Genomic DNA, 26,375 nt, shown 5'->3' on the forward strand with positions numbered 1-26,375 from the left:
GGAGGTTAGGATGAAAAGTTCTTAGAAAAGAATATGTAGTTCCATGAGGACAGGCTGAAAAAATTTTTAAAAAGCCAAACCCACCTCTGCCTTGCCCAGAAGTTGTGCAATCCTTAATAGCAGTAGCCTGTTTGAATAATCAGAGGCAAGCTGACTTCCCTTTATTAACTTCTGTTAGAGACATCTGCATAAAATATCCCCGGATTCCAGACCAAGTAGGTAATTTTTTTTTTCCCCTCTGAGTAACTGGAGGGACTTTCCCTTTGGAAATCTTCCAGCAGAGTTAACTTCATGGTTGAGACTGTTTTCTCATTATAAGGTGCCAACAGCTAGATTCCTGATGCAGGGACAATGAAGGCGCCTCATGTACACACTTGGATCCCCTGCTTCCCTGAGAACTGACTTGATATTCACAGTTGCCTCTGGTTCTTCTGCCTTGACCCTCCTTTTCACAGAGAAATCTATGCCCGCTCACATTTCCTGAGGTCCTCTGAGTTCCTCTTTGAAACTGTCAGAGGCTCTCTCAAAGTTTCTACCAATTTCCTATTCCTGGGTTTTAGACTTTTGATCAAGATGGCCCTGACACTGAAGGGGATAGTCCTGTAAACCCTCTGAAGTCTTCAAGCCTTGTTTTTCCCCTGGAATTCAGGACTTTAAAAATATATATATTTTATTGCTCTTCGAGGAGGATGTGTTGCAGTTGCCCTCACCATATGGTATTTGAGAAATATGTTTTTATTAGCCTCCTTGCAACACAAACCCACAAACTGTTGAGCCCAGAGCTTGTAGCTATCAAGTCTGGGGAGGGAGCCAGGTTTGGAGACGGAAGGTGCACAAATGATCATCCCTCCCGGGCTGTAGTTAATAATGCAAGCTGCTGTGTCACTGAGGCCGGGGTAGTTAACAGTTAACTCAATGGATTAAGGATCCCCAGCCAGGCTGAGCCCATCACAGAGTTACGTGCAAAAACCGGATAAGCCCGTAGAGGTGACAACACCACATCAGCTGCCTTTGGCTGGTCTGCGGTGTGCTGCATATTCCCACTTAGCAGGACTTTGAGCTTTCACATGCAGGCTTCTTCTGGCCATAAAGTTATACTTCAGCTGCCATGGATGCAAAGCTTGGCTTGAGTGTTTCAGAATTGCACCTCTTTCAGGATTATTGTTCTTTCATTAATATAGTAAATTTTTTAAAAAGAGAGAAGAGGCCTTTCTGTGTTGACCAAGCTGGCCTTGAACTCCTGGGCTGAAGAGATCTTTCTGTCTCAGCCTCCGGAGTAGCTAGAACTACTGGCTTGTGCCACCACAGCCGGCTTAATATAGCAGATGTTTACTTACTGAGCACTCCCTGGGTGTCAGGTGCTATACACATTGGCGTTAATAGAGTCAGGGATGAGACCAACATAGCCCCTGCCCTCCAGGAGCTTACAGTCTTGTGGGAGACAGAGCTAGGAAATCAGCTCATCATCAGCTAAATCAGAGCTTCAGAGAAGTGTGATGGGGAAGCAAACAGGCGCCACGAAGGGTGGTCAGGGAGGGCTTCTCTAGGGATATGCCGTTCAAGCTGAGACCCAACAGATGAGAAGAGAAGGAGCTGTGTGAAGAGTAGCGGAGGGCAAGAGTATTTCATAAGAGGGTTGGCTTGTGCTTAGGATGTTGGAGGAGCTGAGTGAAGGAAGCTAACGTGGTCTACCCCATGGTGGTCGGTCAGGGGCAGAGCTGCGGAAAGTATCTGCTCCACCAAGGTGATGGGCTTGTCATCAAGTGGGGGCTGGATGAGGTGATCTCTGTGGTTCCTGCCAATCCCTAGTCAGTGCTTCTAAAGGGCACCAAGTTGGCTTGGGCCTGTCCCCTGCTTGGATATGCGCTGCTGCCACCAAAGCCCTAATATACAAAGCAGCTTTACCCAGATGAGTGCTGTGTGATTTCACCCTGCCCTGCTCTAACCACTTGGCCATCTGTACATCTTACTGTCAGCTGCCAGGGATGCTCTCTGTGGCCATGTGGAAGTTACCTGGTGGGCCAGCACACAGCAAAATGGGTATGCAGGGTGGGGAGACATGAAAAGTCCCAGAGCATTCTGCTCGGGACCAGACTTGGCTGTACCCGAGAGTCAGTTGAGTTGGGAAGGACTAGGGTTGACTGGGGGTGACTGCAGTCTTCATCAAGGAGGCACTTGCTTTGCTTGATGCTTTGCCACCTAAGCCAGTGTCCTTGCCTCCATCCGGCCTGAGTGGATTTATTTTTTTCGGCTTCTATGGCCAAGTGTCCTTGTCACAGTTTGTGTGGAGAGCAGAGAAGGGAACGTGGCTGGTGTAGACACCCTGCCGGTACTGTGCGGGCTCTCACCTGTTTTCTCTCCTGCACTCCTTGCAATAGAATCTTAAGTGGTTCTCCTCTTTCTCCATTGCAGATGAGGGAACTGAGGATGGAAGTTAATAAATGAGCTGTCCAAACCCACCCAGTTCCTAAGTCACCCCATGCGTACGTTTCTACCTTGCTAAAGATGCAGGATAGAGATCGCTTTCACTGAGCCGTGTGACTGCACAAACACAGAAAATGGGTGGGGCAAGGATTATTCTTGGCATCTGTATAAATTTCAAGTTGAATTCCCTGGGAACCTTGGAGCATTGAGGACAGGAAATGTTGGTTGGTGTTGATTCATTGTCCCTCAGGTACACAGAATGGAAATAAGACCTGGGGAGTTGTTTCCAGAGATCGACTCCCCTGACCCTGCAACTCCTGCTTCAGCCCTCGCTCTCCATGATGCAGATTGCCACCCCCATGGAGGAACAGCACCCAAGTCACTGCCAGGTCCTCAGCACTGGACCCTCCTCCCGGGAAGAGGACTTGATGATAGAATTTTCCAAGCGCCTCTTGCATCTGTCTTTTCAGGGTTCATGAGACAAGGTGGAGGTGTGATGAGAAAGTCTTCATGTCCTCCTGGCCACAGTTCCCACAGTGATCATGTGGGTGAGCTGAGACAGGACCTGAGAGTTTCACAAGAGCCACCAGAGGATACTTGTCATTGAATCATAGAACCAGCCCTGGAAGCCACCCTCAGAGGCTAGCATGTGTCTCCTGCAGCCCAGACGTGCAGTTCACATTGTTCATTCCTTCTTTATGGACTGAGATTTTAAAGCCCTCTGATTCCTTGGACAAAAGTCCTTCCTGAGATCTAACCAAACTCTCCTTTGCTTTAGAGTACATTTTTAATAAGCCTCATATTGGCTTGAAGAGCCACCAGAACACCTTCTTGCCCTCCTGGAGGATTACCAAGGAGCTTCCTACCACAGTCCCCTTCCACTTCAGGCAAATTTTGATGTTGCATCTATTTTATGTCTGTTTTCAAGGGTATCATTGATTTGACACTCCACTGGTCATCTTTGTTTTGTCTGGAGGCTTTCCAATCTTCATGACTTGGCTGGAAGAGACAGACGGCTGTGCCGTGTATCCCCACAAAAGATACTGGCCTTTGGCATCTGTTTGACTATTGAACCCAGAGAAAATTTGGAGTCTCCTTAACTTCTTGTTCCTGGGTCAGAGCCACAGGGTCCTCCAGGGTGGTGGCTGACCTGCTTCTCTGAAATCTGGTTTTACTGTTGAATATTGCTGGAAACAGTGGTTGCCAGTAGCCTACCTACACCATCAGGGGCTTCCTACGATAATACCTTTAATTTTTTTTTTTTTTTAGGAATTACTGTTTGTTGGTTGAGTTGTTGTTGAATATGTGTGAAACTGTTAGCGTTCTGATCCACACAGGGAGGAGGGGGACCACGCTGCTTACCAGATAGGGCAGAGCTTTCCCAGTAAGTCCCGGTTCCCATGGGCACTGGGAGACAGGAAAGGAGAGCTGTTAAGCTTTCTGTCTCAGAAGAAAGGTGTTTTTTTCCCCAATTAAAAACATTTTTTTTTTTAGACATGGGGTCTTGCTATGTTGCCCAGGCTGGTCTTGAAATCCTGGGCTCAAGCAGTCCTTCCACCTTGGCCTCCCGAAGTGCTGTGATTACAGCTGTAAGCCACCATACTGGACCCTGAAAAGTGTTTTTAATAGAACAGGTTGGACTTTGCTGCTTGAAGAAGACTGAATTCACCTTGAAAATCATCATGAAGATCCCCTGCCTTGGCCTTGACCCTGGAGCTTAGGCCGTTCCCCAGAGCCCAGTGACCAGATTAATAAGAGTGAAGGAAGGGTTCTTTGTCCTCCACCTTTTCTCTCAGGTGTCAGGCATAGCGAAGGGCGTCTGCCCCACCCTTGCTTGGCAGGGTAGTTGAAACTGGTTTGTCTCTCACTTGTTAAAAGGTGACTGTACAGTGTGGATGAGGGAGGACCTTATTTCAGAAAAATGAAATTGAAATGTTGACACCTCTCCAATACAGACTTGCTTCACTTCATCGCTTCCTTTCTACTTGGAAGTCTATGTTATTTCTGAACTCATTAAAGCTGGAAACATCCTGAGAGAGGCTGGTAAACTGAGAGCTGCAGATGTTGGCTGGTTGAAAGCCATCAGACCTTGCAAAAAAGTTTCTTGTTAGGGTGAGTGATAATTTATGCCAAGGGAGGGTCCAATTCTGAATGCCCATTGTACTCATTATTAGGCCCTTTTCATAGGTCAGACTTTTACTGAAGTCAAGACTGGTTTAAAATGTTGGGAAATGCTTTATGTGGAAAGGCTTGGGATTATTTGAGAGGAGGGTCTGACACAAGCTTGTATTCCGCCTTTGGGTGTATTAAACTTTGACAAGCGGAAGCAACGATGTTTATCTCTGCACGTGCAGAAATTTGAATGGCTTTTATAGCTAGTGAAATTTCAGCCAAATTTTTTTTAACTTTTACTTTAGGTTTGAGGGTACATGTGAAGGTGTGTTATACAGGTAAACTCATGTCACTGGGGTTTGTTGTACAGATGATTGCATCACCCAGGTACTAAGCCCAGTACCCAATAGTTATTTTTTCTGCTCCTCTCCCTCCTCCCACCCTCCACCCTCCAGTAGACCTCAGTGTCTATTGTTTCCTTCTTTGTGTTCATGAGTTCTCACCATCTAGCTCCCACTTATATGCCAGAACGTGCGGTATTTGGTTTCCTGTTCCTGCATTCGTTTGCTGAGGATAATAGCCTCCAGCTCCATCCACGTTCCTCCAAAAGATATGATCTCGTTCTTTTTCATGCCGTCCAAACTTAAAAAAAAAAATTCTACATTGTGACACTTAATGGGAGTTGCCATTCATTGTGTTTTTGCTGTCAATTTAGAGGCCATTCAACCTATCAGAACCAACTAGAATTATCACTGGATGCAATTTGGACACTAGTCTTTGGCCATTTATGTAACACCCAGCTCTTTTCTGGATCCACCTATCTTACACCTTCCCTGGAAAGGGGTATTACTGTTAGACAACTGGAGCACCTTCCATCTGAGTAGTTCTTGGTAGTAATCAAAGTGTTTTTGACACCTCATGTTTCATAACAACCTTGCTGGGTGGGCCCCAGCTTCCATGTGATGCTGACATGGCAGGTGGTAAGACCCTCATTTTTTAGCTAAAGAACCCAGGGCACAAATGAAGTTAAGTAAATTGCCCACAATCACATGGCTGGATAGCAAGGAGCCAAGGCCAAAATTTAGGTTTCCCAAGTTCCAGTTCTCCAGGCACGCTCTGCCTACCCAGGTGTGTTTTATTACCTGGTTCATGGTTCCTGCTCTTTGAGTTTTGATTGTAATCATTGGTTTCTAAAAAAGGACTCCAGACCCACAGCAGTCATTGTGTGACAATGGTTTTGTTAATAATTTATTACCCCAGCCCTGGCAGCCCTTCAGCTTGCAGAAGGGGATTGTTTGGGAGCCCATATTAACAAATGTATTAAACGTCATGGGAAAGTTGAGGCATTCGAATGCATGTGTACCTTCCGCCACTATTCTTTACTGTGAGAGGAGCCTGTTTATGCCTCTGAAAGACCTGGTGGGTAGGGGTAGTGGTGGGGTGGATTATAAAATGCCAAAAGGTGTTCAGAACAGGACAGACTCTTGCTCAGGGGAGAGGCGTTTAACAGAGCATGTGGTTGGGAACAGGGCTGAGGCGTCAGACAGGTGGGGCTTGGGTGCCAGGGCACTTATTAGGTGGATGACTCAGCAGGTTACTTCTTGGGGCCTCAGTTTCTTCATCTGTAAACTGGGGATGATAATGGCACCTACCCCATGGGGTGCTTCTGAGGATTAAATGAGATAATGCATATAAAGCACTTAGCGCCCGGCAAATTGGAAACGTTCAGTTGCCGTTCACTATAATAAAACTTGCAGAGAGAGGGTCCCCAGGGAGTGGGGAGTTCTCAGTTAACCACAGGTGTAGGAAGACAGCCAAGGTAAGCCCCACCTCTTGGTAGCCACTGGCGTTGCTCTGTCACCCACAGAGTGTCTGTTCAAGCTGGGCAGGAGTGGGTTAGTCTGGTGGGAGATGTCCTCTGAAGTCCCTGAGACTCCCAGAGTTGATGTGAAAAGAGAAAAATCAAAGATGCCCACAGAGAATTTTCCTCAGCCTGTGGAAACTCAAGCTTTGGCTCACTGTTTGGCAGCCACATTTTTCAAATTCTTGGCCTTAACATGAGAACTTAAATCATTCTGCAGCAGGTAAGTGAGCAGCCGTGGTGAGTGTCATGGGCTAGATGGGTCAGGGCCATGTCTTATGAGGCAGTGAGGTGGAAAATCCCATTCTCTGGATTCTCTCAAGGCCCAGAGCGAGGGCTTCTGAAAGGTGGACCAACTTTCAGAAGCTGATGGAAATGCTTTTCTTTGAGGAAGGATCTGAGTCCTGCAGCCGTCACTCTGTGCTGGACTGCTCCCCTGCAAGCCATGCCCGCTCCCACCAGCCTCCACCCTGGGACACATACATCTATGCTCCCCGCCACTGCCCTGTCTTGCAGCTAAGATGCCACAAAGGGGCTCCTCCCCTAGAATGGTCTGGTGGCCCAGAAACGGACAGGTAGGCTGGCTCACATTCCAGGGAGCACCATGATCCTTGGCCTGCAAGGCCTGTCTTTTCCCCTGAACTTCCTGAATTCTGGGAAAGATGGCTTCATGGGTATATGTCTAGGTCATGGAGAAGATTTGTCTCTCCTATTCTTCTCCCCAGGACAACTTGTTTACACAGTTTGATTAGGACTGTGACCTCTTGCACCTAAAGAAAGGAGTGTCCCCCTTTGAACTAGGTAATAAAACACACCTGGCTAGGCAGAGCGTGCCTGGAGAACTGGAAGTCGGGAAACCTAAATTATGGCCTTGGCTCCTTGCTATCCAGCCATGTGATCGTGGGCAATTTACTTAACCTCATTTGTGCCCTGGGTTCGTTAGCTGAAAAATGAGGGTCTTACCATCTGCCATGTCAGCATCACATGGAAGCTGGGGTCCAGCAAGGTTGTTATGAAACATGAGGTGTCAAAAACACTTTGATTACTGCCAAGAGCTACTCAGATGCAAAGTGCTACAGTTGTCTAACAATAATACCCGTTTCCAGGGAAGGGTAAGATAGGTGGATCCAGAAAGGAGGTGGGTGTTATGTAAAAGGCCAAAGACTGGTGTCCAACTTGCATCCAGTGATAATTCCAGGCCCTCTGTCTCCCTGCTGTCACCAAGGTGGCCGCCACTGTCCGCTAGCCCCTAACCTCGGGGTGGCTCTTGTTCCTGAAGCAAGGCAGGCTCGTCATAACCACGCTCCATGGCTTTGCAAGGACTTGCAGGGCTGGGGGAGGATGGGGGAGCCAGGCTAATTAAGCAATATTATATTATTTTCAAGGCTGATCTGAAAAGGTAGTTTTGTTATTCTTTTAATCTAAGACCCGGATTCACTGGCCCCTCTACAGCTCAGTCAACCCACGGAGGGAAAACTGTCTACTTGACAATTATCAGAAGGTAAGAATGTAAACTCGGGTTGTAGTTTCAACCAGCCACACCCCAGTGTGGTCAAAAGTAACTGTCTTGGGCAGTCAGGGGAGGGAGGTTCTGTGTGGCCCTGGCAAGTCTCTTTCCTTTTCTGGGCTTCAGTTTCCTCATCTGTGAAATGTGGAAGGATGGACGACATGGGTGGTTTTCAAGTGCTGCTCTCCTGAAGTTCCAAGGAGTTTCAATGGCAAGAGGGAGGGGACCCTCTTTGCCCTGCTTCATATGGAGCTGTTTTGCCTTTTGTCTTTTATCTAGCGGCGTCTTTATCCTAAGATGGTGTTTTGGGACCGGAGAGGAGCATGTTACCCTGCTGAAAAAGGCATTTGGAAACTGCTGGATTCCAGTGCTTCCAGCTGCAAAGTTCTGTGATCTGTGTTCTCTTGCTCTTTTGTTGTGGTTGAAGGTTGGCTGACAGCAGCCATGCCCACTTCCCTTTCCCCCTGTCCAGTGGATTCAGGATGGAAACGGCCACTGCCGGGGTCACTGCCTCACCCTGCCCCTGCCCTGGCCTTTTCCTTAAAGCATATCAGATCAGATCTGTCATCAGGGATGTCTGGGACTGGTGCTGAGGATCTGCCCGCAGACCAGCTTCGTGTCTTCTGCTTTCCCAGCCTTTGACTCCGGCCTCACTGCTGGGGCTGGTTGTCTGTGTTGGTTCAACGTGCAGATAGAAGGAGAGTTGGTTGTGGCTCTGCCACAAGTCACTGGCCTCTCCTAACCCCAGCTCTCTCATCTATAATGTGACAGATTTATGAATGATGATATCTGCCTTGGCAATCTCCTAAGACTCTGGTGAGACAGCTTATATGGAAAGGGCTCTGGAATCAAATGTGATTTGGAGATGACTGGAGGGTGAGGAGAGGTCGGCCTGGCGGGGGCAGATGCCGTTCCCTCTGGTGGAGAGGCAGCCTCAGAAGGTGGCCCCTCTACAGAGTTCCCCAGCTTTCTGGGAACAAAGCAGACTTTCTGTTATCTTTGTTTAATTATTATTATTGTGATATAATTGACATATAATCATAGGCACAGATTTTAAATGTAGACTTTGATTAGATTTGACAAATGTTTCTATACCCATTGTACCAGTTTTCTGTGGCTGCTGTAACAAATTCCTACCAACTGAGTGGCTTAAAGTAACCAAATGTATTGTTTTATAAGTTCAACATGAGTCTTACTAGACTAGACTAAAGCAAGTGTTGGCAGGCCAGCGCTCCTTTCTGGAGGCTCTAGGGGAGAAGGCTTCCTTGCCTTTTCCAGTTTCCAGAGGCCACCCACATCCCTTGGCTTGTGGCTCCTTCCTCCATCTTCAGGTTTAGCAATGGTGAATGCAGTCCCTCTCACATTGCCTCTCGCCACCCTCCTCTCCTGCCTCCTGCCTCCACAGCGAAGGCTCCTTGTAATTATGTTGGGCCCACCCAGGTAATCCAAGCTCATCTGTCTACTTTAAGGTCAGTGATTAGCAGCTTTTGTTCCATCTGCGCCTTTAATTCCCCTTCGCCACATAAGACAGCATTTTCACAGATTCCAGGAACTAGAGACATGTTTGTGGGGACCATTCTGTCTACCACACCTGTGAAACTGCCGACCTAATCAAGACATTTATTTTCTTCTAGAAAGTTGTCTCATTCCCATTTATAGTCCTTTTCTACTCACAACCCCCCACCCTCCAGAGGCAACCACCATTTTGGTGTTTTTTTCAACTTTTATTTTAGATTCAGGAGGTAAATGTGCAGGTTTGTTACCTGGGTATATTGTGCGATGCTGAGGTTTGGGGTGGTTCACCCAGGTGGTGAACATTGTACCCAAGAGTTTTTCAGCCCTTGTCCCCGCCCAAGTACTCCCCAGTGTCTGTTGTTCCCCTCTTTATGCCCATGAGTACCCAATGTTTATCTCTCACTGACAAGTGAGAAAATGTAGTATTTGGTTTTCTGTTCCTGCATCAATTTGCTTAGGAAAATGACCCCCAGCTGCATCCATTTTGCTGCAGAGGACCTGATCTCAATCTCTTGTATGGCTGTGTAGTATTCCATGTTTTATATGTACCACATTTTCTTTATGCAGCCCACTGTTGATGGGTACCTAGCAACCACCATTTTGATTTCTCTCACCATCACCTGATGTTTCCCAGTCTGGGCCAGGTTTATGTTGAAGGGCTACCTCACACCTGCCAGGTGGGGTGGAGTGAAAAGGTTGGAAAAGTAAAATCTCTGATGATTTGCTCTTGGTCGGGGTGAAGAGTGATGAATTGAAAGAGGTTCCGGGAGGGAGAGAGGGAGGCAGTGTAGCGGGTAGAGGGGCCGTGCTTCGGGAGCCTGGGGCGGGGAGGCTGTGCACCCACCTTCTCTGCTCTCAGCTCCCACCAGCCATAGGGAGACAGTCCTGAGGAGAACACTCCACTCCCCACCCAAGCCCTGCAAACGCATCATTACAGAAAGAGGCTTAATGAACAGGTCTGTGACTGTGTGGAGGGCTCTTGTCTCTCTAAGTCTAGGTCACACCAGGTAGCAGAGGGGGCAGGTGAATGCCTCCAGCAGCCACAGCCAGCAATTCCAGAAGGCCCTCCCTGAGGGCCCTCTGCCTCCCTTCGCTCCAAGAGCACGCCCCTTCTAAGAAGAAGTATGTTAGTTCTTTACGCACACTACCATCATGTTTCACTTCTACTCTTGCAATAGATACCACTGCTTCTGTTCTAGAAACCCCACTTCTTTCTTCAGGGGTACCTTTTTAATTTTTTTTTATTTCATTGAGACAGAAGTCTCACTATGTTGCCCAGGTAGGCCTTGTAACTAGCTCCATGGGTTTTTGGGTGAGATAACATGTGAAGGTTTGCCTGAGCTCCTGGTAGCTTGAAAGCAGTCAGTGAGTGTTAGCTATCATGTTACTGTAGTGATCTCATTGAACCTTCACAACCATCCATGAAGTACGATTATTGCCCATTTTGCAGATGAGAAGATTCGAGTTTCAGAGACATTGTCACTTTCTAAGGTGACACTCGCTAGTAAGCGGTGGAGCTGAGATCCAGGCCTTTCTGACTCTGGAAACAGAGCTCTCACTTTGCTCTCCTGTCCTAGCTGCTCACAGGATCACCTTCACCTTGGAGTTTTCACATTCTACTAATGTAATGGTAGTAGAGAAACAAAATTAACACCATCAGTTTGCAGTGTACTAAGCACTTGGCATGCATCATGGCAGCCCTTCTATGTGGATTCAGAGAGGCTGGGCAGTGTGCCCAAGTCCACAGAGCCAGTGGGTCAAGGACCTGGGACTCACACCCAGGCAGTCTGACTGCAAAACCTGCCCTGCTAATTCCTCTGTTAAGAAACACCTTCCCAGTGTGGCAATTCCTCAAAGATTTAGAACCAGAAATACCATTTGACCCAGCAATCCCATTGCTGGGTACATACCCAAAGGAACATAAATCATTCTATTATAAAGTTACATGCATGCATATGTTTATTGCAGCACTCTTCATAATAGCAAAGACATGGAATCAACCCAAATGCCCATCAATGATAGACTGGATAAAGAAATTATGGTACATAAACCATGCAGCCATAAAATGTGGAATACTATGCAGCCATAAAAAGGAATGAGGTCGTGTCCTTTGCAGGGACATGGATGAAGCCAGAAGCCATTATCCTCAGCAAACTAATGCAAGAATAGAAAACCAAACACCACGTGTTCTCATTTACAAGTATGAGCTGAACAATGAGAACACATGGACACAGGGAGGGGAACAACACACACTGGGTCCTGTTAGGGGAGGCAGGAGTTGGGGGAGAGCATTAGGAAAAAGAGCTAATGCATGCTGGGCTTAATATGTGTGTGATGGGTGGGTTGATAGGTGCAGCAAACCACCATATATTTACCTTTGTGACAAACCTGCACGTCCTGCATAGGTACCCCAGAACTTAACAAATTTAAAAAGTTTTTAAAAATTACTTGAACAGAATTAAAAAAAAAAGAAATGTCTTCCTTCCGTTGAGGCACTGGTTGTATTTCTCCTTTTGATACCAAGAGTAGTGTAACTGAGCACACCTCTCATTTCATCTTGACCTCAGAGCCCAGCCTGGGACTCCTCTGAATCCTCATTCCCCATTCTCCAGTTCCCACCCTATTCTCTTTTTGATTTTCTGTGCTTACTTGTGTCTTCTAGACCTTATTATCCATTTTATTATTTTATTGAGCACATTCTATCAATAAAGCTGCTTCGAACCCTTGAGCGACTGAGGACTGGAATCAGTAATGCGAAACAAACCTAGTGACCGTGGCGGAAACACACACAGCAATGTGGCCTTCTCAGCGCCTGGCCCTGTCTCATCTCATAAGAGCTTCCCTTACCCTGACCCTAGCGGTTGACAGCCGTTGGGTCACCCGATTGGCCGTCAGACAGCGCGGTCCGTGGCAGGCTATCTGTGTGTGTCGCGTGGCGCTGCTATCAGATAACAGATGGCGGGCTTTATTTATTCATTTACTTACTTACTTGAAGGGCTTTTGTTTCCTTGAATGACCAGATTGTCCCAAAATGCTTTTAAAGCTGCTTCCATGCCATGAGAACACAGCTGGGATAGCAACTGAAGCGAATGGTCCTGCACGGCCACCTTCTGGTGCACCCCAGCGTTAGCAGGCAGTCCCCTGTGAGCCCGCATGGGTGAGATGTTGGATGGTCTGTCTTGGTGAGAAATTCAGTCACCATAATTAGGTGGCTTCAGGTTGCATTCTTTGCCCCCACCATTTTTTTGTCTCTTTTATTGACCTGAGGGTTCAAGAGCTCTCAAAGAAGTGAACAACTGGAAGTTGCTTTCTCATATTTGAGCAATTTTCTAGAATTCATTTATTTTGGAGATTTATTTCTGTCATGTCCACCAAATATAAAAAGGATCTGACCATGGGGAGAGGGGCATCCAGTTATGGGGAGCCATAAAGTGTTGGGTTATATTCATTCTTCTATCAAATAATCATGGAGTGCCTTCTATGTGGTGGGCCTCTTCTAGGTGCTCTGGGGGCAGCTGGAAACCACTCAGGCGAGGCATCTGCCTTCACAGAGCTTGCACTCTGCATAAGGCAGACAGTAAGGAGGTGAACAGTCAGTGCAACAGTGCAATTCAGAGGCCTTGATTGCCGTGAAGAAGATAAAACAGGGCATGGAGAATAAGCAATAGGCTTGGGAGCTGCTGTAGGGGCAGCCTCACTGAACAGGTGGCATTGGTGGTGGGCCCAAAAGATGAGGGGCCCTAGCTGTGGGAAGAGCTAGGAATATAAGAATAGGGCAGTGGCATTGAGCGTCTGCCACAGCTTTGTTTACCAGCAGCCTCCTGGGTCACTTTTGTAGGGGTAAAAGGCTATTTAGTAAGTAGTCATTATGGTGATTGTTGAATTACTATGTGTTTTCCTCCTGAGGCTGTCAATTTCATGGGGGAAAGGTCTAGGCTCCTTTTTGTTCACTTCTCTTATAACTGACATAGTGCCCACCTTGTGACAAATGCAAAAATAAGTAGTGGGTGGGTGGGTGGATGGATGGATGGATGGATGGATGGATGGATGGATGGATGGATGGATGGGTGAATGAGTGGGTGGGTGGATGGATGAGTAGGTAGATGGATGAGTGGATGGATAGATGAAATAGCAGGAAACCTAAAAGAAAAGAAAAGAAACGAGGCAGTAAAAGGCAATGAAGGACACTACAGACTTACCTTGGTTCCAGAGTGGGAGTCGTGAAGGCCTCAGTGACATGGAGGATGACAAGGCTAAGCATAGGGGAGGTGGTGACTTGTGTCCTGGCATTTGGCAGTGGCTGGAGGGAAAATGAACCAGGGAGCACAGGCAGGATGGATGGATCCTGAGCTGTAAAAAGCAACCAGAGGTAAAGAAGAACAGTTGGAAGGAAGAGAAAGGGCATGACCAAGAAGTGCATTGTGGGCGGACAGGACAGATGTTTGTCCACAAAGTGTGTGAGTCAATGGCTGGAAGAGTCAGAGTAGCTGAAGTTGCATGTCGACGATGGAAATCTGGTGGTTCCCTAGGGCTCTGCTGAATCAGGCATTGGGGTCTGTGTATGGGTGAGAGTTTTAAGAGTAAGGGGGCTTCAAGAAGGTGATAAGATTTAAGTTCTTTCTGGGATTGGAAGCCTAGGACTGCCTTCTGTAGGGAAGTGCCATCTTTCCAATTGGAAAGATTTGAAATTGGCAGAAGATCCACTGGAAGAAGCAAATATATTGTTTGGAGCTTTGTTTTTTTTTCTCTGGAAATGACCGTATTGTATTTTTATGTAAATAATTTACAACAGCGTGGTGTTTGCAAAGGGGTGAAAAGCGAATACTCATAAATGAAGTTGAGACACCATATTGTGTTTTTCCATCAACAGTGTATACTATTGCTTGCAGAGGGTCCAAAAACAAATGTGTATCCAAGAGGAGAGCTACCTGTTCATTTTGAGCTTCTTCATTTAACCACTCTTACCTGTCCTTTGAAGCCTGATTTGAAGATGACCTTTTTCTTGAAGATTTTGGAGTCACTATAGCATAGTGTCATCCTCACCAGCTCTGAGCATTTATAATATAATTGTGTAGCTTCCTGAGTACTTTTTACTTAACATAATTTAGTCTGATTTATGGACATGTCATCCTAACCTGTTAATGAGCAAAGGCAGCATATCTTATTCATGTGTATATTTTTCATAGGGCTCTGCCCAGGGGAAGAGTGCATAGAAGCCCTTAAACAAATGATTGGCCCTGCAGTAATCCCCCCAGAAAAACTCAGTTTTCATTATTAACAGTGTTGTTTTGCGTGTGTGCAAGGGTGGAAGGGAGTTGTTCTTAGTTGGCAACAGTCTGCCCACCACACTCGAGCGTGCTCCCAAAGCCTATGTGTCTGTTCCAGCCACAGCAATTTGTTTCAAAGGCTCTATGTTGAAAACCCCAGGCCTTAGAACCCAGAGAACTACAGTGTGTGGAGTGGTCCTTAATGTTGATCTAAACTTAGATCATGCGTGAGGTTTTGCAACTGGCTCTGATCTTCATTAGGTTTTGGTGTCATGAGTGGGGTGCAGTTTCTGGTCAGTTACAGTGTTCACAATCTATGGATTTTCCTTTGCAGCACTCCTTTTTCTGTCGCTTGACAGAAGATAAGAAGTCAGAGAAATTCTTTAAGGTGTTTTATGACCGGATGAAGGTGGCCCAGCAAGAAATCAAAGCAACAGTGACAGTGAACACCAGTGACTTGGGAAATAAAAAGAAAGACGATGAGGTAGACAGGGATGCCCCATCACGGAAAAAAGGTAAATGTTCCTCAGTCTTCAGTCAGCTGGATCATGAACAACAGAAGAGTCCTTGTTATCCTTCATTGTTTTCATTACTTCTATGCTCTAAAATGCATTATGATGGGAGCTTTCAGAAGAAAAGCCAGCCTGGTTATGATGTAATTCTTCCTCAGTGACCTGAGCTGAAGCCCTGCTGCTCAGAAGGATCTTCCTGTTTAATAAAGAACATTCCTCTTGGTCAAGCTTAGGGTTTTATTGGCAAGGGATCCATGAATAATCTTTTCCTGTGATTTCTATTTAATGTTAGAGAAAGTTGAGGGAAATACGTATTTTAAAACTGGGTGTTAGTCCTTTGTCAGATAATGTTCTTTTGTTTTCCGAGGTATTGGAAAGCTTATAAAGCTTTTTATCCAGTATCTCACCAGAAGAGAAGTCGTACTGGGCAGTGGGTAGACCCACAAGTGTTGGAGTCAGATGGTCTTGAGAAAGTTAAGCATGCTGAGCCTCACGTTTCAAGTTGAGAACTGGGTTTCTCAACCACAGTACAAGTGACATTTGGAGAATTCTTTGTTACAGGCCTGTCTGGCTGTCCTGTGCACTGTAAGATATTTAGCAGCATACACATTGTCTAACCAGTAGATGCCAGCAGCACACCCCTACTCCCAGAATATCTCCAGACATTGCCAGTTGTCCCCTGGGCGGGGTTGGGGGCAAAATCACCCCTGGCTGAGAACAGCTGGTCTAGACAGGAGCTAAAGAGAAGGAAAAGAAGAATGGCTACCATTTACTAAGTGCTTACTAGGAATCAGGCACTGTTCAACGTTCTTTTTTAAAAAACGAAATCTTGGCTCTGTCTCACTCTGTTGCCCAGGCTAGAGTGCAGTGGCACGATCATTGCTCACTGCAACATCAAACTCCTGGGCCCAAATGATCCTCCCACCTCAGCCTCCTGAGTAGCTGTGACTGCAAGTCTGCACCACTACATCTGGCTGATGTTTAAAACAATTTTTTTTTGTAGAGATGGAATCTCACTATGTTGTCCAAGTTGGTCTAAAACTTCTGGCCTCAAGTGATCCTCTTGAGTAGCTGGGATTCTAGTCCAGCCACTGCGCTGGACTGTTCAAAGTTCTTTACAGTTCCCCTCATTTCAGACTCATGTCACCGCTGCAAGATAGATAAAATTGAGGTATCTCCACTTTACAGATGAGGGGACTGAGGCATAGAGATGGTAATTAAGTCGTTATGGACATGCAGCTAGGAGGCAGTGGAGCCAGCATTCGAACCCAGCTTGTCTGGCCGCAGAGTCAGTGCTGCTAACTGTAATGCCATAACTACCTCACAGGGTTATTCTGAGGATGAGATAAAATAACACACACAAAGTTCTTCATCACAGTGCTTTGATAGTTACAGAAGGGTCAGTCATTACGACAACAATAATTGTGATTAGCATTATGTTGAGCTTCTTAAGAACTTTCTTGAGATATTATTCACGGATGCTCTCCCATTTTAAAGATCAGGAAGCTGAGGCCCAGAACCTTAGATGTGTGAGGCTGACAGAACCTGTACTGAGGCTTTTCCTCTGAAACACACTGTACACGTAGGTGAAATGGTAGATCCACAAGTAAGGTGGCAGGGCCTGGCTCAGTTTTAATCCTGTCTGAGGACTGACAGCAGATTGTGACTTCTTTGAGTGTTTTGCCAACTTTGAAGGTCTCTAGGAGATAAAGGAATGTAGGTTTCTGAGTGTCACCTTTGGAGTGGTGAATAGGGCCCGTGAGGACTCTGCAGCCTTTCATGCCTTACGCTTGCTTTCTAGCTAAAGAGCCCACAACACAGATAACAGAAGAGGTCCGGGATCAGCTCCTGGAGGCCTCCGCTGCCACCAGGAAAGCCTTCACCACTTTCAGGAGGGAGGCCGATCCTGACGACCACTACCAGCCTGGAGAGGGCACCCAGGCCACTGCCGACAAGACCAAGGACGACCTGGAGATGAGCGCGGTCATCACCATCATGCAGCCCATCCTCCGCTTCCTTCAGCTCCTGTGTGAAAACCACAACCGAGACCTGCAGGTGAGGGCCCGGGGGCGGGGGCGTGGAGCTTGGGAAAGGCTGCCAAGGCCTGCCTTCCTCTGGTGGTTCAGCACCTCTCACTTGGGCCAGATTGCTCGAGCCAAGGATCCAGCAAGGTTCTTTTTTTTCTTTTTTCTTTTCTTTTCTTTTCTTTTTTTTGAGATGGAGTCTCGCTCTGTCACCCAGGCTGGAGTACAGTGGCGTGATCTTGGCTTACTCCAACCTCCACCTCTTGGGTTCAAGCGATTCTCCTGCCTCAGCTTCCCAAGTAGCTAGAATTACAGGAGTGCACCACCATGCCTGGCTAATTTTTGTATTTTTAGTAGAGATGGGTTTTCATCATGTTGGCCAGGCTGGTCTCGAACTCCTGACCTCAAGTGATCCCCCCACCTTGGCCTCCCAAAGTGCTAGGATTACAGGCATGAGCCACCGAGCCACCGAGCCTGGCCAGATCAGCAAAGTTCTGTGATGCGAAAGCCTGGGCAAGTAATGCCCTTGTCTGTCTTCCCTGCTGTCTCCAGGGAGCCAGAGACCACATCTTGTGCACCAACGTAGGTGCCTGCCCCATATATATTTGTTAAGTGTCTGTATGTGCCTATTGATGTGTGTGTCTTGTAGCCTGTCACTGTTAGACATCTAGGCACTCAGGTAAAAATGGGATGGATGGATGGCTAGATAATTAAATATATTAGATTTCTAAAATTGGATACATAGAAAGTTCTGAATAAATATTTGTTGGTTGAATGAAGGAAATGGCTGCCTTTCAGTATTTTACAGAAAGAGGTGCTCAAAAATATTTGCTGAACTGATTATTCCAGAAATCCTTTGTTCATTTTGTTGTTTTTGTCTGATAACAATGGGCAAGGTTTGTTAGGCACTTACGATATCCTGAATCCTAAGTGTTGCTTATATGATTATATTATATAGATGAGGAAACTGAGGTGCAGAGGACACAGGGAGTGCAGAAGTAGGACTTGAACCCAGGTAGTCTTACACTAGAGCTCATGTTGTTAACCAAATGCTGAGAGACAGAGGGCACATGATGTCCCTTGCAAAGTTTCCCAGCAGCAGGAGCTGTTTAGGAAGGGCCAAGGATGGATCGTAGAGATCCGCTTCTTTCTTCCGAATGGGTCTGGATCTGCAGAGGCCCCTCACTGCCCAGGAGAAGTGTGCTGGAGCACTGGGTCCCTGGCTTTTGCCTGGGTTTGTTGCCAACTCCTGGACCTAGGGAAACCACCCCCTTTTTGCCTGAATGATGTGAGGATGAACAAGGAAAGGGCATCTGAACATCTATCTCCTTTGTGGTGGAATGTTTCCTCCTAAGACACTCCAGTCAGCCGTGGTAGTTCTGTGTACTTGGGTTATGAGGGTATGGAAAGGAAATAATGCTAGTCCAGATCTGGCCAGGGAAGGCACAGCCTTTAAATATTTACCTGGCTGACCTTATCCCCCAGGTGACTTGATGCCTGTCACACCTCGATTGTGGCTAGACAGTTGGTACTGCCACAGTGAATTGCTCTCACTTAAAACTTGCCACAGAGTCTATGCCTGGATTAGCTAAGAAATTATATTGTTAATTAGTGAGGCAAACAGTGAAATGGAACTGAGAGAAGCCTGCAACGTTAATACCTTCTATAGTTGTTTGAATTTTCAATCAGATTGAAGAGCCTCAACTTTGAAAAAGCATCTGAGATCTGAGGTCCTCACCTGGCCAGATCTGACTCATGTTGGAAAGTGAAGGAACTTCACACAAACCCCACTGTCGGCCAGGCTGGACCCACAGTACCATGTGGCTTGCATGCTAGTGGGGGCCCCTCCAGATGAGGTTGGGTTCTTTCTTTTCTTTGGTGCCTGGCCCGTTTCAGCCTGTGGTGCTCCCTGCTTGATCCCTGTCGCCATCTGAGTGTGGGATCTCAGCCATCGGTTTCCTTAGTTTTCTTGTCAGTTGCTCAGACTTTCCTCTTTGGGGCTTTAGAATACCTCAGCCCTAGATTTTCTTGCCAGGACTGTGTAGTCCAGTTGGGTGGAGCAAAGCACTTATGCCCCAAATGCTCAGGGCCTGGTACCATCTCACTGGCTGATAACCTCTATCTGAAGGTCACTGTTTCCGTGACATTGTCCACCCTCCACCTTCCATAACCCTACCACTAGTCACGGGATTCAGGCAAAGGGGGAGTGAGTGACTCACAGAGGACTAAATGCTGAGCAGCTAGCTTGGCATCTCTGTGGATGGGAGTGGGGGAATCCTGATGCTGGGGACTGTTTCTGAGCAGAGCATGGTGATCAGTGCCTCTGTACTATTCCCCTATGCAGGTGTCACTGGTCTCTGCCAGCCTTGGAGTCCACAGGGGAAGTAGGTTGAGATGATGCCCAGGCATGTGTGTGTCATTTAATCAATATCAGTGAATCCCTGCTCTGTGCCCAGCACCCATGGTGACAGGACCTCACCCCTTCCTTCACAGAGCTGAGTCTAGGGTAGCAGCCACTTGAGCTGAATGGAACCAGCCACTCCTTAGAAGAGAGGAACCAACCCATTGCAGGTCCAGGAAGGCCTCTCAGAGGAGGTGGCATCTGCTGAGTTCTGAGCTTATGAAACTCAAGACTGCCTGGAGTAGAATCCCTCCATGAGTGTCAGAGGTGCAGTGCCAATGTGCTTGTTCCCGAGCTTAGCTCTGGTGGCATGGGCCTGCTCCGCCTTCCCTCTCTCCCTGACCTTCCCTCCCTCGCCCACACACCCACTTCCTTCCACTGTGAAAGCGGAGTAAGGCTTTAATTGCACAGGTTCATCATTTCTTGTTTGGAAGTCTTCAGAATTTTAGTTTTATACCTTAGCTTTCTGCAGAATTCTCCGTTGAATCAATGCCCTGGGAACCCCATGGACAGAAGCACCTTTTAATGAAGTCCTTCCAAAACTCGTTCCTCAGTGCATTGCTCTGTTGGAAACAGTGCTGTGGGGTGTTGGGGTGTATAGTATATTTTAACATATTTTAACTTAAAAAAAAAAAGAGCTAGCAACATAATGTTTGAAGGTGTCATAAAGATTATCCAGTTCAGTGCTTTAAAACTTTTTGGCTGGGGGGAGCGCACGGGATCCTTTGTTGAAATATACTAAGTACAGCAGAGGAGAGCAAAGCTGCTCTGTTCGGAGTGGAAACTAGAGTGCTCCCTCACCTAGGAGACCCCTGGGGTGGTAGGGAGGAATTGCAGGGAGCCCCCAGGGTTCTGCAGGGCCCAGTTAGAAGCCCGTGATCTGGACCAGTGGTTCACAAGGATGGAGGTTGGAATCATCCTTAAAAACTCCTGCAAAATCAGATTCTCTCAGGTGGTGACTTGCTCCAATAAAATTATGGTGTGTAGAAATCCACTTCTCCAAAGAATAGTTTTAAGCAGGACTCAGCCACTCTGAGTGCCATTCTGTGGCAATATCCCAGAACAGGGGGTGGGTCACTGGGTCAGGGATTCCTTTTGGATCGGAGGGAAGGAGAAGGCATTCTCATAAGGAGAGAGTGTTCGGCTCCCTGGTGTAAAGCAGCTCAGAGTCAGCGCAGAGGGAGAAGGAATCTGGCCTTTTGCAGCAGCACCCTTTGGGCTCGTGCCCGGAGTTGCTTGTCATATTTATAACCTTAACTTTCCTGTTGGTAAATGTTCAGAAGAGATAAAGTCACCAAGTCTCACTTTGCCAAACAGGCAGTTGCTGCCTTAAGCAAGCCTTGTTTACAGTGGTCAGAAATGTGATGGGAAAAACCTCTCTTCAGCCAGTTGGCATGTGTTTGGGGACCCTCCCCTGAGAAGCTGACTTTGCTTTTCCCCTGGGGTAATGAATGCAGGTCCTGATCTCTTTCCACCAAAGTCTGTCTAAGCACAGACTTGAAGTCTTCCATTTCCTTAACCCACCCATCTCAACTTTGTCCCAGGCTCTTCAAGGAAGACTGCAAAAAGGGCAGGATTTCTCTAGCTTGGACAAGGCAGGGTGGTACATGCTGAAGGGGAGTTCTCTTCTCTAAGAAGGAGTTCCCTGTGCCTCGTAGTGAGTGGTGGGCCTCTGTTTATGGAGAGGGCCAGAGGAAATGGATCTGAGTCTGGGACAGATTCCGTCCAGACACTCTGAAAGCCATGAGAGATGGGAGAGGCTTTCAGGAATGGGCAGCCATTGTCTTCATGGGGAGTTTGAAACACGTGGGCCCAGCTAGCCTTGAGGACTTCCCAGTCCTCTTCCCTCCATTCACTTCATTTAGTTCAGATTATTTCATCCAGTGTTTACAAAGCAGCTGGTAGGTGCCAGTCCCTGTGCCAGCTGCTGGGCACCCAGCACTGTCAACGTGGTCCTTGGTGAGTTGATCGGTCCCTCTGTACGCACATCACAGGAGTGAGGAAGGCTGGAAGAGGCGACGGGCGGTGCTCCCATCTCACTGGAGTAGGGCTCAGGGGTCGGAGGAGCTTCCTAGAAGTGACTTTAGACCATGTCCTGAAGGAAGAGGAGTCATTCAGGGTGGAGGCCTCGAGAGCAACAGGCAGAGGGCATTGCCTGGTGGGAGCCTGGAGGCCAGGCAGAGAATGAGGAGTGCTTGAAGTGTGTTGTAAACACTGGTTGAAATAATCTGAATTAAATGAAATGAATTCATTGGGAGTGGTAACAGAAGTTTGAGAGACAGATGTTATAAGAGTTGCTTCTCAGATGTTATAAGAGTTGCCTCTCAGATGTTATAAGAGTTGCCTCTCTTTGATCCATAGAGACTTGGTTGTTGGTTTAGACTGTATCCTCAAGTCCTTTTTCTATATATTCGAATGGGAACATTTGTTACATATTAATCTATATGCCTTTTTAAATTCACTGGGAGCAGTAACAGAAGTTTGACAGACAGATGGGCCAGGAGAGCCTTGCTGTGAATTTCAGCCGTGGACAGCCAGGCCCTCTCCAGAGTTGTCCCAAACACTCCTCCAGCGCCCCTGCACAGAGCGGGGCTGAGCCAACCCCTCAAACAGGTAGTGTCTTCCCTGAGGAGCTGGAGCAAGGCAGAAATGGCTGTGAAATCCTCCTCTGGTTTCCCTTAGAGAAACAATCGAGCCCACACAGTCCCAAATCATCTGTTCTCCCTCCACCTCCCACCTGGACCTGAACTTGTTGTGGAGCAAAAGGGATTTGGGTTAAGTTGTAGTGGGGAGAAAGGAGGTGGTTAGTTTGGTGATGAGTCAAGCACTGAACTTGGTTACCAGCTCTTAACCTGTGCATTTACAAATGTTTTAATTATACAAGGAATGTGTGGATATATCCTTTTTATAAAGACCAAATGAAAATAAGTATTTAGTTACAAGAGTTGCCTCTCTTTCATCCATAGAGAATTGGTTGTTGATTTACACTGTATCCTCAAGTCCTTTTTCTATATATTGGAACGGGAACATTTGTTACATATTAATCTATATGCCTTTTTGAAAAAACTTGACGGTGTGTCATAGAGATCTTTCCATATTGGCACACAGGGATCTACTCGGTGTTTCTAATTTATAATATTAAATGATGTAGATATACTGTAATTTATTTACTCCTCAATTGGTGCGCAATTAGGTTGTTTCCAGTTCTTCACTGTCACAAGCAGTACTATAGTGGACATCCAATACATACTTTGTGAGTAGAAGTGAATACTTCATAGAAGTGGAAATTACTGGGTCAAAGATCATGTCCATTTTATCTTTTCGTGTTGCCCATTTTTTTTTTACAGTAAGCATGTCGCTTTGGTAACTGAGGAAAAGAACATACATAATTAATTTTTGCTTCTTTTTAAGAACAGATTACTGGAGCCTCTGACAAAAATCTCCTCATTAAAATACTCTATTTCTCAAGTTGGGTGAATGTGGCTTTTTAAATTTTGTTGAGGAAGTGTCTTGCTCCTATCTGTGCCTCTTGTTTACATTTAGAACTCACCTGGAGAACACCTGCTCAGGCACATGCACACAAGCACACAGACATTTACTCACTGTCACTCCTTCCTTTAATCGTGGAAATGGCCAAACAAGTAATCCAGGCTCCCTCCACATGGCACTGGGAGTAAGCCAGCTGATCACACCCCCATTTTATGGTGAACTGTCCCTAGTGCTGGGCTCCGGGCATTCAGCACTCAGATCAAACCATCATCTTCAAACAAAACCGCCGCCCTTGGAAATGTCAGATGCCTCTGAACTCAACACTTGATGGAAGCTGGGGTGGGCAGGAGAGAAGAAGGGTTAAGAAGTGAATGGAGAAATGAGGACTCAAAAAGATTATAGGAGTCAACTGCACTGCATTCCATATACTTACACCTTGGAGAGCAGGTTGCATTGTTGCGGGCCATTGCCATACACCAAGTGCATGGGTTTATCATCGTGGTGGTGGGGGGCATACTGACTCTTCCATGCTCTCCCACGTGGCATCTCTCTGTATAATTACCAACCTATTAGAGGCTATCAAAATGGCAGGATGAATAATGTTTCCCTCTTTCCTCTGCCTTTGCTCACCGAACCTGGGGACTACCCAATTGCAGAACTTCCTCCGTTGCCAAAATAACAAGACCAACTACAATCTGGTATGTGAGACCCTGCAGTTTCTGGACTGTATTTGTGGAAGCACAACTGGAGGCCTTGGTCTTCTGGGCTTGTATATAAATGAAAAGAACGTAGCGCTTATCAACCAAACCCTGGAAAGTCTGACCGAATACTGTCAAGGACCTTGCCATGAGAACCAGGTAATTAAATTTCTGTTTTGGGATGGGGAAAAAAAGTGTCCCATTTTGGAAATGTTGACAGAGACTAGTTCAGAAATCACGAAGCCTGTGCCTGTTGGCCTAGGGAGTCAGTAGGACAGGAGGCTGTCTTCCAGCAGTTGAGAAATAGCCATGGTGTTTCATGATACTTCAGAACCTTCCTAATGAAGGACATTGGAGGGACAGTCCATGGTCTCTTTCCTTGGCTAGGTTTGGCTTCATTTGATCTGGTTTGAATGTCCAACTATTTAACTTGATTTCTAGGAGTAGGCAATAAAGCAGGAGTGAAATGAGAACCAAAAGACAGTGACCTATTTTAAATACTAGGGGATTTCAAAGAGTGACTACTGGAAGGGGGTTTAAGCCTAGCTAGAGAGAAGAAAATTACTACACGTGAGACAGCTTGAAAGTAATATAAGGACATTTTTATAGTTGAGATTTAAACATCATGGACATTCAGGGAAAAGAAAGATGAGATAGTCTTGACTTTGGTTTCTCAGAGAAGAATATTTTGGGAGTACAACCCAATAACTTCTTGTCTTGAGTAGAGTCATTGCTTATACATGGCATCTTAAGGATTTTGTGAGTTTTTGCATTGTGCTAGGTTGAGTATGATTTTTTGTTTGTTTGTTTTTGGAGACGGAGTCTCACTCTGTTGCCCAGGCTGGAGTGCAGTGGTGCAATCTCGGCTCACTGCCTCCTGGATTCAAGCGATTCTTCTGCCTCAGCCTCCCTAGTAGCTGGGACTACAGGTGCATGCCATCATGCCTGGCTAATTTTTGTATTTTTTTAGTAGAGATGGGGTTTCACCATATTGGCCAGGCTGGTCTTGAACTTCTGACCTCGTGATCCACCCACCTCGGCTTGCCAAAGTGCTGGGATTACAGGCTTGAGCCACCGCGCCCAGCCAAGTATGTTTTTAATACCAAATTATAGCTTCATCCTAACTGGAGAGAGACGACCAAGGCTTCAAATGGTCAGTGCTAAACCCAGCAGCCAGGGAAGGTTACTTGTGTGACTTGGGGAGCCAGGCCCTTCATTCAGAGGAGAATGGTTTATGAGAGACAACTCATTGTCTATTAAAAACCTGGTCTCAGTTGTCTGTGAATGTGAGAATAGCATTTTGTGAGATGCACTTTCCTCTCCCGGTTCCCTCATGAAGCAGATGGTGTAGTCCTAGTTAAAATGAAAAGGAACAAAAAAATACAACAGGCTTGGGGAAAGGCTTTATTTGACATCTAAGTGAATTTCCTTATTACCTCAAGTTTGCTTCTCTGCCAAATAGGGGCCTGTTGAAAGGAACAGATCAGAGTGGATTGTGCTGCAAACGGAGATGTTACCTGGGGGCAGATGATTAATTTTGATATTGTGTGCCTTAAACAGGAAACTTGCTTTCCAAGCTTAAGCCTTAAGCTAAAGTACAAAATACAAAAAGAGTGATTTAGAGAAAATGGAACACACCTTGAAAGGGGAAAAAGGGTTCAGAACCCAGAATCAGTCATACACCATATTTTCCCTTAAGAACAAAAGCCAGCTGTGCTGCATGATTTGGATTAGACACAACCAATTTATCAGTTACAGTGCATGGGGACTTTCCTACTGTTTACTGTTAATTCTGAAACTAGAGATTTTCATCTGTCTTTTATTCTTACCACTTTCTCACGGAAAATTTGCAGCTCTCCCCTAGAGACATTACTGGGAGTGGTAAGCATTGTGTTGAAATAGCAGTTCAGCCTGTTGGCCTTTGACGTCTGATTTATGACCAGCGTTTGTGTGAATGTCTGTGTGTGTCTTTGCTCAGAACTGCATAGCCACCCATGAATCCAATGGCATTGACATCATCACAGCCCTGATCCTCAATGATATCAATCCTTTGGGAAAGAAGAGGATGGACCTCGTGTTAGAACTGAAGGCAAGTAGGAATTAAAAGCAGAAGACAGTCATTTGGAAACAGTCACTTTTGTGTTTTGCCTTGGCATATGCACATGGGCAATTAGCCATGAGAGTAAATATTAAAGATAGTTCTTTAAATGAATGACCCAGGTTGCTAGTGCTGACTACGATGCAGAACTCCAACCTTTCTCTTCCACATAAGGTATCTCATGAGGGGATAGGAGCTTCTGAACTGTTAGGTCACACAGAATGAAGATTCCTTGCTCCAAGCTAAGAAGTGAATCCCAACAGCATCGAGTACTAAATACCTTGGTTCTGAAAGTCACAAAGAGAGAAACAGTGGAAACGCCATTCCCTCTCTGGTTTCTGATTTTTCCCCATGTGAGGGAAAAGGGCCGGTTGAAGAATAGTACAACTAAGCCTATCTAGGACCAAAAAAAAAAAAACCCAAAAAAACAAACGTGTATTTTTACTTAATCAAGGAAATACCTTTTT

At 46.3% G+C, this 26,375-nt stretch overlaps 1 protein-coding gene across 1 annotated transcript in view; it reads left to right on the forward strand.

Annotated features, from left to right (window-relative positions):
- ITPR1 (inositol 1,4,5-trisphosphate receptor type 1) overlaps positions 1-26,375 on the forward strand; it is a 354,118-nt gene that overhangs the window by 258,080 nt on the left and 69,663 nt on the right. Inside the window, exons 45-48 of the mRNA XM_055109477.2 lie at positions 15,021-15,201; positions 17,000-17,253; positions 23,769-23,969; positions 25,789-25,899. Of these exons, the coding sequence (XP_054965452.1) occupies positions 15,021-15,201; positions 17,000-17,253; positions 23,769-23,969; positions 25,789-25,899 (747 nt within the window). The remainder of the gene's footprint in view (positions 1-15,020; positions 15,202-16,999; positions 17,254-23,768; positions 23,970-25,788; positions 25,900-26,375) is intronic.

The sequence above is a fragment of the Pan paniscus genome, chromosome 2 (genome assembly GCF_029289425.2).
Source record: "Pan paniscus chromosome 2, NHGRI_mPanPan1-v2.0_pri, whole genome shotgun sequence".
NCBI classification, from domain to species: Eukaryota; Metazoa; Chordata; class Mammalia; order Primates; family Hominidae; genus Pan; species Pan paniscus.